The following is a 15,073-nucleotide window of genomic DNA, read 5'->3' as shown; positions in this document are numbered from 1 at the left end:
TACTATACTGTTGATAGTAGAACATTATAGAAGATATGCAGGACTCCAAGTTAATGGTATTTCAAGAGTGCTTTGTATAAAAATCCTAGTGGTAGGACTAGCTTTGGAAGCTATTTGATGTTGAAATCAAAATCTTAACAGAAACTCCTTTTAATTTTTAATGCTTATGACATTTAGGTGTTTGTTTTTTTCTAATAGAGTAATTCATACTAGGTTGGAAAGTACCTACTTTACTGGAAAATTTTCCATGACTTCACTAAATACATAAACCTGTCATCTCTATAATTTAATGAGAACATTTTAAAAAATGACTGTTTATGAAGTGCAGCATACCCAATCAGTATTTTTTATATTGGACATACTGGATTTTTTATCAGTATTTTTTATAGGATCCCAATAAATTTGGAAAGCTTTCTCATATGCTGTAAACTGTAAGTGAGATTGTGTTTTTATAAGCCTTCTGCTGTGAACAGTTATATACAAACAGTCCGTTTCAAGGCAGGGATTATATTTTGTCCATATTTGACTCTTGAACAAGCTCTACTGCTCCTGGAACATAGATAGAGCATCATGTAAGTTTACTGAATCAAATCATTAAAACTGAATTGAATGGCATCTGTCTCCCTTCATTCACCTATCCCTGAACCTTCACTGTCTCAAAGCTTCAAGATCAACAAGTGGTTTCTGTGGCCAGAGTACAGTTGTTAAAATTATTATGTATTATGTAAAGGGGCACCTGGATGGCTCAGTTGGTTAAGTGTCTGCCTTCAGCTCAGGTCATGGTCTCAGGATCTTGAGATGGAGCCCTGCTCAGTAGGGGGTTCGCTTCTCCCTTTCCCTCTGTCCCTCTCCTTCCCTCCCCTCCCCTCATCTCATGCTTTCTCTCTGTCTCAAATAGATAAATAAAATATAAAATCTGAAAAATTATTATGTAAAAAAAGGTAGATGAAAATTGGACATTTTGAACTAGTGACATAAAGTACTTGAACATAATTATGCCTCCTGCCAATCCATATTCTGTGAAATCACTTTGGCAATTATGGTACTGTAAAAATCAGTGAGGCCAAAACAAAGCACAGAAGATTCTCCAGTACAATAGAATTCTTTTATAATAGCTTTTAAATGGTTTGCCTTTCTTCTTCAAAATACTTTCATTTATTTTATCACTATATTTCCTGTAAGCATTTCAAGATGTATTACTGATCTCTGACATGAACCTGGCTAGAATTTTGTTTGTTTGTTTGTTTCTTTGTTTATTTACAGCATAACAGTGTTCATTGTTTTGGCATCACACCCAGTGCTCCATGCAGTACGTGCCCTCCCTATTACCCACCACCTGGTTTCTCAACCTCCCACCCCCCACCCGCCCCTTCAAAACCCTCTGGTTGTTTTTCAGAGTCCATAGTCTCTCATGGTTCATCTCCCCTTCCAGTTTCCCTCAACTCCCTCTCCTCTCCATCTCCCCATGTCCTCCATGTTATTTGTTATGCTCCACAAATAAGTGAGACCATATGATACTTGACTCTCTCTGCTTGACTTATTTTGATCAGCATAATCTCTTCCAGTCCCGTCCATGTTGCTACAAAAATTGGGTATTCATCCTTTCTGATGGAGGCATAATACTCCATTGTGTATATGGACCACATCTTCCTTATCCATTCATCCATTGAAGGGCATCTTGGTTCTTTCCACAGTTTGGCGACCGTAGCCATTGCTGCAATAAACATTGGGGTACAGATGGCCCTTCTTTTCACTACATCTGTATCTTTGGGGTAAATACCCAGCAGTGCAATTGCAGGGTCATAGGGAAGCTCTATTCTTAATTTCTTCAGGAATCTCCACACTGTTCTCTAAAGTGGCTGCACTAACTTGCATTCCCACCAACAGTGAAAGAGGGTTCCCCTTTCTCCACATCCTCTCCAACACACGTTGTTTCCTGTCTTGCTAATTTTGGCCATTCTAACTGGTGTCAGGTGATATCTCAATGTGGTTTTAATTTGAATCTCCCTGATGGCTAGTGATAATGAACATTTTTTCATGTGTCTGATGAACCTGGCTAGAATTTTTAGATATACTTTACCCTGCAAAAAATCGGCTACATCTGTCTATAGTTGAATGGCTTTTTTAAAATGACTGTTATACTTAATGACTGAAACTATTATCATCTACCATTTGTTGATTGTCTACTAGCTGCTTAATACTATATTTATATTATTACATGTATAATCGTCACAACAGCCCTTTGAATTTTAGAAACAGCGGTGTCCTGGAGGACGTATATTAAGTGGTCAAGCTTTGACTATTTTTTTTTAAACTGAGATCTGCCAATTCCAATATTCATGTTCTTTTCAGACTCCCTTTTTGCATCCCTACTAAAGTGTAGTTTTTTGATTCTGATTCTTGCCTTGACATTCTAGGGAAGATTCAGGAAACTGTTTCCATACCTCCCTGAATGGTATTCATTGATCTTACTGAAGGACTGACAGCAACTTAATGCATTTAAATTGAACTCTCAGTGAAATTCATTAAGAACTTAGAGCATGAAAATAATGAGGTTATAGTTGATGAAACAGTAGCAGAGTATTTCCCATCCTCAGGGATGAATTGGAGGCTTCTAAGTCTAGTTCTTTTCATATTTTTATGTAGCTCATATTAGCACTGAGGTAATCTGGAGGCATATTGAAGAGAGGGCAGCGTTTAACTGCCTAGGCAGTGCTATTGAATGTTGCTTATTGACAGAATTGAGCAAAGAAGGCAAAGTCAGAAATGAGTAACGTGAAGTAGACCATTTAACTTCTTTTGTGTTTGAGTATGCCTAATGAATATCACCAGTCATCAGGTGCTCATTCTTCTGTTACAAAGCAAATTTTTCTGAAAGATGTTTTTCTGAAAGATGTTTTTCTGAAAGATTTAATAAGCAATTAATGCAATGATTTTTTAAAAAGAATGATTGAATTATGAGAGAGGGGAAAATACTAAAGATTCATATAAGCATGAAGGGACCACAATTGATATTTTTCCATGAATTTAGGTTCAATTTATGTTTCACTGTATATATGATGGTATGGAGGAAGTCCTTTATAAAACACAGTCAGCCAGAGTGTATATTCTCCCTATTATCACCAAGCAAATTCTCCAGTATTTTGGAAGTATTTATTTACCACTATTACTACTAATAAAAATTATTTTATAAAGTTAATGAAAATGTATTTACTAAAGATTGCTTCTACTGTTTTTAGCTAAGATTTATAAAGCCCTAGTTGTGTTCAGGAACCATAGTGTTTTATATTCAGCTAACCTATAGATAAAGAGGAAAACTAAGAAAATGATATGCTGTGGACAGGGAGATGGGTTAAATACCTAATGGGTATAAAGAGGGGCACCTGTCATGAGCACAGGGTGTTGTACGTAAGTGACAAATCACAAAATTCTATACCTGAAGCTAATATTGCATTGTATGTTAGCTAGCTGAAATTTAAATTAAAAATTGGGGGAAAGAATGATGTGCTATGACCTATGCATATTTTTACAACTTGAATTAATACAAAAACAAATGTATGTTTTAGGATGATTACTTAAAATGTTGTATATATTTTAAACCCTAACAGTGTCAAATACTACATTTTATAAAAAGTGGAAAAAGAATGCAGGAGGCAGGTGGGAAGAAGCATACATACTTGAGTTGCATTATCTTTAATGGAAAGAATTCATGGACTCTCATTTAAAGCTGACAAATCAAGTAATAGAATTGTAAGCACATTTAGCACTGCAGAGTTAATATTAAAATAGTAGTATTGATTAAAATCTAGTGGTGAGGATTGTGGTGAGAGACTCTATATCGATTGTAGTGGTGATTATATGACTGTATGTGACTGTATGTGTTTATCAAATCATGTGCAATAATACATCAAAAGGCCAAAAAGAACAAGTTTGTTTGTTTGTTTTTTAAGATTCTTTATTTATTTATTTGACAGACAGAGATCACAAGTAGGCAGAGAGGCAGGCAGAGAGAGAAGAGGAAGCAGGCTCCCCGCGGAGCAGAGAGCCCGATGTGGGGCTCGATCCCAGGACCCTGGGATCATGACCTGAGCTGAAGGCAGAGGCTTTAACCCACTGAGCCACCCAGGCATCCCAAGAGCAAGTTTTATTATTGCATATAAATTATACCTTAATAATAGTGACATTTAAAAAACGTGAAGTGCCATTTCGCATCTTGAAGTCAGTTGGACTATGACATGGTTTGATTTCTACTAAGCTCCGTATTAACTCTGTGCCCACTTCTATATTTGCTGTTAGTATCATCAATACATCTATCTTTTGAATTTAAAAAAATATGAAAAAAAGGGAAGGGAGGAATAAAGAAATATACTAATTTCATCGTTGTTCATGATAGGAGATTAATAGTGTTGAAAATAGAGAACTGAAAGTATTCTGTAATGTAATTACAAAATTAGCTATGAAAACAAAAACACAGACTTCCTAAATGTAAAAACTAATCCTTGGGAAAAAGTCCAAAAGATTATGTAGTGAACTACTTAAAAACAAAAGAAAAATTACAGATACAGAAAAGATAAAATGGTAAAGGATGATCCAAAAAAATGTCATATCCATAAATGTAAATGGGTTAAACTCACCTATTCAGAGAAAAAAGAATTCAGTTTGGATCAAAAAAAAAAAAAAAAAAAACCATAATTCTCTATACTTTATAGAGGCATATCTAAAACAAAATTATTTGGAAAAATTTAAAGGATGAAAAAGGATAGGCAAATCCCCTCATAATGAAAGTAGCAGTCATGGTGTTATTGATACCAGACAAAAGGGAATTGGAGCAAAATGTTGTATAATCAATCATATGAGTAGGGCTTAGAGCTAAGACATAAAATCATGCCTGTATTCATAGATAGTCAAAAGGTTTTTGATGAAATACAATGTATATTCTTGATTTTTTAAATGAGAAAATATGAATAGTGAGCTATCAATAATAAATATCAATAAATATCAAAATATATATAAATATAATAAGTTAAAATATAAATATAATAAATGTCAATAATAGCTTATATGATAAAGTATATTTATCTCAACTGAAAATCTGTATCATGGTTAATGGGGAAATACTAATAAACACATTTCCTCTATAATTAAAATAAGATTTAGATGGCTACTATTACACCATTATTTAATATTTTACCAGCAGTACTAGTCAGTGCTGTTAGAAAAGAGAACATAGAAGATAAGTCAAAAAGGGGGGCGCCTGGGTGGCTCAGTGGGTTAAAGCCTCTGCCTTTCGCTCAGGTCATGATCCCAGGGTCCTGGGATCGAGCCCCGCATTGGGCTCTCTGCTTGGCAGGGAGCCTGCTTCCTCCTCTCTCTGTCTCTGACTGCCTCTCTCCCTACTTGTGATTTCTATCTGTCAAATAAATAAATAAAAAAAAAAAAAGGAGATAAGGGGCACCTGGGTGGCTCTGGGTTAAGCCTCTGCCTTCTGCTCAGGTCATGATCTCAGGGTCCTGGGATTGAGCCCTGCACAGGGCTCTCTGCTCAGCAGGGATCCTGCTTCCCTCTCTCTCTGCCTATTTGTGATCTCTCTGTGTGTCAAATAAATAAATAAAATCTTTAAAAAGAAAAAGAAAAGGAGATAAAACTAATTTTTTTGTAGATTTTATGATCAGACCTAGGCACTTCAAGTGAATCAACTGAAAAATAATAACAAATAATAAAATAGTTTAGTACATTATTGAGCTACAAAATAACATAACTAGAAATAAAACTTATATGCAAACAGCTTTACTACTAAAAGACAGAAGGAGGATAAGTAATTTGAAAGATAGACCATGTTCTTATAAAAAGACAGTGCCATAGAGATATTGATTTTCCCAAAATTAATTTAAAATTTAGTGTAATCCAAAAACATTGACATTTGTTGAAGATAGATGATAAGTACATGAAAGTTAATTATGCTCTTTTATTTTTGTGTGCATTTGATATTTTTGTAGGATAAATTTTATAAAATTATAACGTAATTCCAACAAACAGTTTTGGTATTTTTAATTAGGATTTTTAAATTTTTTGGTAGTAATGTAAAGGAAAACTGAGATAGAAGGGTGTCAGTGTGGAGGAGCAGGGGACAGGAAGGCTAGTGATATCAAATTTAAAACATATTAAGAGCCTCAATAATTAAAACAATATTCTTGAATGGACAGATAAATTGAACAGAATTGAGAATCCTGGTATAAACCAAATAATATATGGCATCTCATATAATTTACTGTAGTAAATTATATTGAGACAGGTAGCCCTCTGTGTTAAAATAAAAAAAAAGTAAAATAAAAAATAAAAAACACAGGGGTGCCTGGGTGGCTGTGTTCTTAAGCATCTGCCTTGGGCTCAGGTCATGATCTCAGGGTCCTGAGATTGAACCCTGAGTTGCCCCATGTCAAGCTCCCTGCTCAGCAAAGTCTGTTTTTCCCTCTTCATTTGCTGCTCCCTCTGCTTGTGTGTGTTTGCTCTCTCTCTCTCTTTGTCAAATAAATAAATAAATAAAATATTTTTTAAAAAAGAAATATTTTTTTAAAAAGAAAACAATAAATTATAAAGTAAAAAATCCACACAGTGTAAATATTACATGAGTCAAGGTTAAATGCAGAAAAAATAAAAATACTGGAAGGAGACATAGGTGTATTTCTTTATAAACTTGGGAAGTGTGGCTTTCTAAATAAAAACTTGCCTTTATTAGAAGAAAGATTGATATATTTGATTATATAAATAAATCTCTAAATGGCAGCATATGCCATATGCAAAGTCACATGAGAAAGTGCAGACTGGAAAACTTTTCAATTCCTGTCACCAACAAAAAACTAATTTCCTTAATGTCCTACAAATAAGACCACAAACCCAATAGAATATTGGGCAGAGAATTGAATGGCAGCTCACAGAAAAGGAATACAGATGATTCTTAAAAATGTGCTCAGTCTCTGTCCTCTTAAGAAAAATGTCCAATCTGAGGACTCTTATTCAAGGTTACACTGAATACTCCTGTGTTTTTCTTGACATTACAGCTTTGACATTAAGGTCTGTGGTGCATTTCAAATTAATTTTGTGTGTGGTGTGAGGTAAGGATAGATGTTAATATTTTCCAGCACTTTTTGTTGAAATGATTATCCTTTCCCATAAATTGTGTGGCATCTTTGTTGAAAATTAATTGGCCATATATATTTGGGTATGTTTTTGTATTCTGTTCATTTGATCTATAAGTCTCTTTTTTCATCAATACCATACTGTCTTAATTACTGTAATTTGCTTTGGCAGTTTGGTCTGTGTGTGTGTATATGCATGTATGTGGTTTTTTAAAATAAATTTTAGAATCTTACCCGTTTTGAATCTATCAGTCTTACCAATTTTAAAAAGATTGCTAGAATTAAGATAGGATTGGTGAGATAATTAGCATCTTAACAACGTATGAAGTCTTCTAAACCATGAACATAATGTATCCTTTCATTTTTTAAAGCCTTTAATTTCTCTTGGCACTATGTTGTAACTTAAAACATAGAGATCTTCTACATCTTCTGTTAAGTTTATTCTTTATTAAAAATTGTATTTATTTGAGAGAGAGTGTGTGTGTTATGTGTGCATGAGTGGGGGAAGGGGGACCTGGGAGAATCTTGAGCTGACTCCGCACTGAGCACGGAGCTGTTCGCAGGGCTCAGCCTCACCACCCTTAAATCATGACCTGTGCTGAAATCAAGAGTCAGACGCTCAACCAACTGAGCTATCTAAGCACCCCTGTTGAGTTTATTCTTAAGTATTTAATTTTTTTGGTCATTTTTACAAGTGCAACGTTTTAAATTTCATTTTTCAATTGACTAGTGCTAGTATAAAAATACAATTGATTTTTGTTTATTAACCTTGTATCTTGTGACCTTGCTAAGTATACCTGATAGTTCTAGGAGTTGTTTTATGAATTCCTTAGGCTCTTCTATGTGACCAGTCATGTTGTTTGCAGATAGAGACAGTTTTTTACTTCTACCATTCCATACTTTCTTCCTTTAATTTGGGGGGCAAGAGGTGCTGTAACTCTTTGAATAAAATAGGAAAAAAGTCCATTTGAGATATAAATAAATAAATAAATGAATAATCTAAAAGTTTGATTAAGAATGGAATGTTTACCTAGTTTTTGAGAACTTCCCTGCAAAATAACTGCTAATTACAAAAGAGTAAATTTCAACTTAGAAGCCTAGCAGTGTCCGCCTTCATCAAGTAATCAGGGTTGACATTCTCAGGAATGGGTCAGATTAAAATTTGTGGTCAGATAGGGGCACATGGAAATAATTCATTTCTTTGAAACATCCTTAGAACTGATAATAGTTTTGTAAAATCGTAATTGTTGCATAGAAAATTTAGGTGCTCATGAAGGGAGATATCTTCTTCCACATTACTAGAAAATAATGTTGTTCGTATTGCCTTTATTACAAGCAAAATGAAAAGTTTTTCTCCCTCACAAAACTAGACTCACATTTTTTCTGGGGTTCTTCAGAATATACATCTTTGAGTTTTAATTATCAAGGTTATGAAGTTGAGGACTGCGTCCAATACAATGCACAATTACCAAGGCAGTCAGTTCCTAACTTAGAGTTTTCTGATCTTGACAGACCATTATAATTTCCAGGGCCTTTTGTTAAAAATATGGATGTTCAGGCCCCACATCAGATCCTTTTGAACCAAAATGTAGGGGGAGAGTCCTATTTTAAGAATGTGTTCATTTGGATCTCAGGGTTCTGGTATCAAGCCCCGCATCAGGCTCTCTGCTCATCAGGGGGCCTGCTCCCCTACCCCACCCCCACCTCTGCCTGCCTCTCTGTCTACGTGTGATCTCTTTCTCTCTGTCAAATAAATAAATAAAATCTTTAAAAAAAAAAAAAAGGAATGTATTCGTTTGTTTTTTTAAGAATTTATTTAAAATATACATTTACCTTTGTATCACTCGAGGTTACTGTTGGAAGAAATAGAAATCTACCTTGACTATTCAACCGAGCAGGACTTTATTAAAAGGATAGGTAGGGTAGGTTTTAGGTTCTTGTGAGAACTAGAAAACCGGGCTGGAAGTCTGTGCAGCCAGGAATAATGTTTAAAGTTAAGTTACAGGACCCCTTTAGAAGTGACTCTACTACCCTAATATTGGGCACTAGCTAACATATGACATTGCTAATCTTACCAACAGCAGGCATTGCTGCCTCTGAGAAGTACCCAGAACTTTTTAGATGCTTATCATTGGTGGACAGAGGTCATATGTGTATGCCTAACTTACAAGGGAGCAAGGGAAAGGAAGCTTCTGTCATTTTCAGCCTCTATAGAGAAGGCAGGCCCTGCCTTGTTAACATAGAGAATTTCACAAATGGTTCAGAAGGGGGCAGCAAAATAGAGTGGCAGATACAGGGGAGTATATGCTTCACTAGTACTCTGTCTCTGTCCACAGTTCTGCACTGGAATTTGCACTGGAAACCTGATGCATGTTATGAAGTCCCCATTTGCTTCTATGCCTTCCTTGATATTCTTTATGTAGAAAACTGAATTGTACAGCTTACTCAGTGCTCCCTCATTTCTACTTGGTTGCTTTCCTTTTTAGGTTTTCTTTTTGCACCATGATCTCCTTCCCTAACTCAGCTGGAAGAAGTAAAGCTGAATGTTTCCATTTCCTCACTTTGCCCTGACATTTTATTAATCTCCAATCTTTCTCAACCCCTTTCACCCTCCTCTTTCTCTGTTAACAAGTGCCCATTTACCTGGGGGGAGTGGGGTTCCTCTTTCTCCTTCTTCCATTTGAAAAGCATAACATGTAGCATCATGCATAATGGAAAGCATATAGACTTTGTGGGTAGACCTTATGTTGAATCCCTGCTTTGTCAGATAACTAGTTATCCAGTTAGCTGATTAAGACTGGTAATTGGGCAAGTTACTTTACTTTCAGTTTTCTTATCTGTAAAATGAGGATTATAATCTAGCTTTATAGAATCAGAATCATTAAATGAGATGCTTGAAATGAAATGATTGCTCAAAATGGTTAATTCCCCTCCTGAGTTACATCTGGTAAACTACAGATTTACAGTGAAATGAGCTATAGCTAGTAAAATGAGATTAGTGTTAGGTTTATACTTTATATAAGTTTTAAAATTAATTTAAGCATCATGCTATTTAGACTTGACTTTCACACAGTTTATGTCAGTGTAATCAGTCACTGCTCATCGTTCATAGTGCTTGGAGGTTTCCTTTAGTATTTCTATAATTCACTGTCTACTTTCTCATCTTCAGATCTGTGTTTTTCACATTTGTTATTTTTGTTTTGTTCAGGGATGTTGTAGCATCATTTTTCACTGTTTTTCGATACATAATTTTTCAGTGTATATTGCAGCTAGCTAAGCTAGGCCTAGTCACTATTTATAAATTAATGATGGGAAAATGTTTCCAATTTCCAAATAAGAATTTTTTGAAGATATCTTTATTATATTGATTGATTTGAAAATTGGAAATTGATTTTTAAGCTTATTCAACTTCAGAATGTTTGCTGATTTAGTAGCTTAGTAGTATACTTCCCTTTATACATATCAATCATTTTGTCATTGACTATTTAAAATCCTCCATATTGTTGACATGTGTTGTGAAAAGAATAGTTTATTTTGACTTACCTCCTTTTATTCTAAACCTTTTTATTCTCTGGTTATTTATATACATGCAGTGATGCCAGTGCTTACTAGGAATTATTTCTTTATGCATCTCAGTCTTACCGTTTAGTGTCCCAAAGTTTGCGAGGCATTTCTAAGGGATAAAGGATTTCCCATCTTTATCTATTCACCATGTGAGCTGTTCTAGTGACAAATGAATTCTGGGCAGTGAATCGAGAAGGACACAGATGTCAAAGCCATGAATTTATAAATGGCCTGTTAAGAGGGTGCTTTGTCCAATCAGCACTTTGTTAATTTCACCTACAAAAAGGAATAATTATTCAATTACGCTTCTATCTGACAAAAATCAAATGACAAATGTGTCAGAATGTGAAAGTAAAGGGTTAGTCAGGATTCTGGCAGGTGGCCCAAAATTTTAGCCAGCTGTGAGGAGGTGGATATGGAACTAAACTGACCTATAATACTGATTATAGGTCCTTTATGAATATTCATACTTCTTAGTAACAAAGATGAATAATTTCATTTCTAAATGCTAACAAATAAACCATGATTTTCTGTATCTTTGTGAAATGTAATTACTTGAAAAATAATACCTCAACCCTAGAAAAAGTAGTCAGATTCCTTTCGTTTGTTTCTTCTTACTACCAAGCTATTTTTAAAGTTTTTTAAATTTATTTTAGTAAATCGCATTTTTTCCTTATGAAAACGTTATCCTTATTTCTTGCTAATATTACTAGTATATCATAGTGCTTGATACAGAGCCAGAGGTCAGCAAACTTTTTCTACAAAGACCAGACAATACATATTTTCAGCTTTGTAAGCCCTCCAGTCTCTGTTCCAGCTACTCGGCTTTGCCTCTAGAACACAGTGTAGCCATAGACCATAGATAAATAAATGAGGGGTGGCAATGTTCCAGTTAAACTGTTTATAGAAACAAGCAGGGGCTGAATTTGACCCATGGGCCATTGTTTGCCACCCCTTGATATAGGGACTAATGATATTTTAAATTTTTCACAAAGATTTTTAATAATATCTGAAATAGAAGAACTAATTTGAATGTCTGTGCTCTATATGACTTGGAAAGATACTCAGTTTCCCATAGACCATAGTGTGAATGGCATTCCTTGAAGTAGCACAATATGGTGGCTCTGATAATGACCTTCCTCATCCATTTCTCCCTTGTCCATATCAGGGGTGTCCATATCTGGCCTGCTGCCTGTTTTTGTAGATAAAGTTTTATTGGAACATAGCCAAGTCCGTTTATTTATTTATTGTCTGTGGCTGGATTCAGTTCTAGCAGCAAAGATAAATACTTTCAACGAAGACCATATGGCCCACAAAACCTGAAATAGTTATTTACAGAAAATGTTTGCTGATCCCTGATCTGTACCCTAACTATATTCATCTTTAAGGATGGAGTTACAGGGCAAAATGTGTGAAACTTGTATGATTGTCATATTAAGTCTAACAAAAGATAGCTAGAAGTTGCCAAATATCCAAAGTTACTTTAGAATTCTGTTTCTGCTTCATTGTTTCTCACTAAAGGATCTGGTTTAAGAAACTAAACATGCGGGGCGCGCGCCTGGGTGGCTTAGCCGTTCAGCGTTTGCCTTTGCCTTGGGTAATGATCCCGGTGTCCTAGGATTGAGTCCTGCATCCTGCTCCCTGCTCAGCGGGAAGCCTGCTTCTCCCTCTCCCACTCCCCCTGCTTATGTTCCGTTTCTCACTGTCTCTCTGTCAAATAAATAAAATCTTTAAAAAAAAAAAAACTAAACTAAACATGCTTACCTGTAGCTAATGCTCTTGCTGGCTCAGCATAGTCAGCAACAAATCAGGTACCTTGAAGAATTTGTATTAGTCGGGAATTTAAACAGTCAGGAAACCTAACCATGTGTGTGGAAGAGGAGGGCAGTAGAAGTAACTCAACAGTCCATGGTAGCCCAGTACCCAGTGCTGTAGCCCAGTGCACCGATCACATCTGCCTCACATGCCCCTTAGGCAGGACTTGAGAAACTTCTTGTCATGACATAGCACCAAGTATTTTTTCTGGGTGTCTCACACGTCAGGCTTGAAAGGAGCAATCGCTTTGATGCCAACAGATCTTATCATGGGCTTTATTAGGAAGACAGTTTAGTACTGCTATCATTGAATAATAAATTCCTAAGGCCGTGGATAGAAACGAAGTTTGGAGGAAGGGGAGGCTTATTTCTCTGCTGTTTAAGTGTAAAAACTAGTTAGTAATCATGAAATTATTTCTTTTTTGCATTTCTTTGATACATCTATACTTGCTTTCAGTTTATTGATACAAGAAAATGTGATTTCTATTTTAATATATGAATCCCCTGAATTTTATTTGAAGGACAAAGTTAATTTTGTTATTTGTCAGAGAAAAATATTTTTTAATTTTATTTATTTTTATTTATTTATTTGAGAGAGCAGTGTGAGCAGTTCTTATATACTATCCTGCACCTCTGCTCTAGCCATATCTGAATTAGCTCTTTTTGCTGTGAGCTCCCTCAGTATCTTCTTCCTCCCCTTTCTTACTATTTATTACATCACCAGTAATTGCCCCTTTTTAAATGATTTGTCTCTTTCTACATGTTTCAGAGTAATGTATAAAGATTTAGTATCTTTGTAAAGTTAGCATATTTTAAGTTTAATATTAACAATGTGTTCATTTCTGGTTTGTTTATGCTCTCTTGTTTTAATTATTGTAATAAGAGCCCATCGTTGAAATCCTTATTTTAGTCTTGCCATCACCATAATGGAAATCTTTTTTTTTAAAGAGGCTACAAGATGGAACTTGGTTATTTTCCCTGATCTATATCTGTGTTAATCCCGCACTACTAGTAATGAATTGCTAATAATTCATAGTGATGATTTGGGGATTTATATTTAGCCTTTAAAAAAAGTATATTTTGCCACAAAGGGAGATAATGATAAATTGTTGGGAATTTCATCTGTTACAGTCTACCCTGATGTTTGCACTATCAGCCTTGTGGCAGTAAGTGATATGAATAAACATGCCGATAGAATTGCTTTTTGGGATAATGTGTATGGCTTCAACATGTCCTGTATGAAGAAAGCAGTTATTCCAGAAGCTGTTGTGGAAGTTTTAGATCCAAAGACTCTTATTTCAGATGCTTGTAGTATTAAGGTAGGTATTTTTACCAATTGTATTTTAACAGAAATGCCATTTTTATCAGTTTTTATTTATGAGTTCAATATTTGAAATTAACATATTGATATTATATATGGGCTTTCAAAACAGTGGTTATCCTTCCTATATTACCAGTCTAATGTACCTTGAGGTTACAGTATTTACCAGTTGACTGTATCATCCGTTGGAATCACTTATTTTTGTATATCACAGTTCCTTACTCTGAAGGGTTTGAAGGTGAAAAGTCCTGCTGTATTATCATTTATGCTTCATCACCACCTCCATGGCCTTATTCTAGTTTCTCATTTACAGTGAGATTATTCATTCATATCATATGTTCTATGCAATTTAACATCTCACGTTCAAATCTCTTCCACCTTTTCAGATTAAGTAATTACACTGAATTTGCCTAGGAAGCTGAAGCCCTACTCTGTTCTGATCTCAGTTAATTCCTTTTGTGTTTTAAAATCTTACTGTTCATCATGTTACTCTTTAGTTTTAGTGTGAATTTTGCTGTGTCAAATTTACATAGGTTAAATAATAATTTTGCAGTGAAAAGTCATTGCTTTTCTTAAAAAATCCTTAATTTGTTTTAATTAGATAAATATAATTTGTTCAGTTTTAGGTTCAGAGCATTTTCTGATATTTGTAGTCACACTTTCATAGTATCAATAATTGTTCTCTGCATAGAATAGATATGCAATAAATATTTGTTAATTTTCTTCATAGATAAAATATTTAAAGTTGGCATAATATAATAAACTTTAAAAGTTTCTCAACAAGAGCAAGCTGATTAAAATTGCATTTAGCTTTTAAGAAAAAACTATAACCTGGTTAATGATTATATTACTGTGTAATCCTGTGGTACACTGATAATAAGAGATTTATTTGCATTCCTTGATTCTGGGTAGGAGTGTACAGTTCCAGCCAACTCAGCCTCAAGGCTGTGCAGAAAGAGAGGGTAGTGGGGGGAGGGAGTAATTTTTCTCTATAGTGCTCTCTTTGTTTAATGCCCAAAACTTCTGTGAATAAATAGTTGAAATAGAAGATTTTAGACTAATAACAAAGATGTTCAAAAAGTACACATACTCTTTCTGTTTTTTTAAAATATTAATCAGTGTTTATTTACTTGTTTCTTTGGATAAAATATATTTTGTTCCATGTTCCACGATGCTCTATAAATAAAACTCAACCACACTGTAACTTCTTTAAAATTTTCTCAAGCTATTTTAAAGAG

At 34.7% G+C, this 15,073-nt stretch overlaps 1 protein-coding gene across 2 annotated transcripts in view; it reads left to right on the top strand.

Annotated features, from left to right (window-relative positions):
• The window catches only part of PRMT3 (protein arginine methyltransferase 3), a 130,839-nt gene that overhangs the window by 72,035 nt on the left and 43,731 nt on the right, over window positions 1–15,073 (top strand). For both annotated transcript variants that reach the window (XM_046016096.1, XM_046016097.1), the window contains exon 12: window positions 13,646–13,833. In XM_046016096.1, the coding sequence (XP_045872052.1) occupies window positions 13,646–13,833 (188 nt within the window). The remainder of the gene's footprint in view (window positions 1–13,645; window positions 13,834–15,073) is intronic.

The sequence above is a fragment of the Meles meles genome, chromosome 8 (assembly GCF_922984935.1).
Source record: "Meles meles chromosome 8, mMelMel3.1 paternal haplotype, whole genome shotgun sequence".
In the NCBI taxonomy this organism is placed as follows: domain Eukaryota; kingdom Metazoa; phylum Chordata; class Mammalia; order Carnivora; family Mustelidae; genus Meles; species Meles meles.
This window is presented reverse-complemented; position numbering and strand designations above follow the sequence as displayed.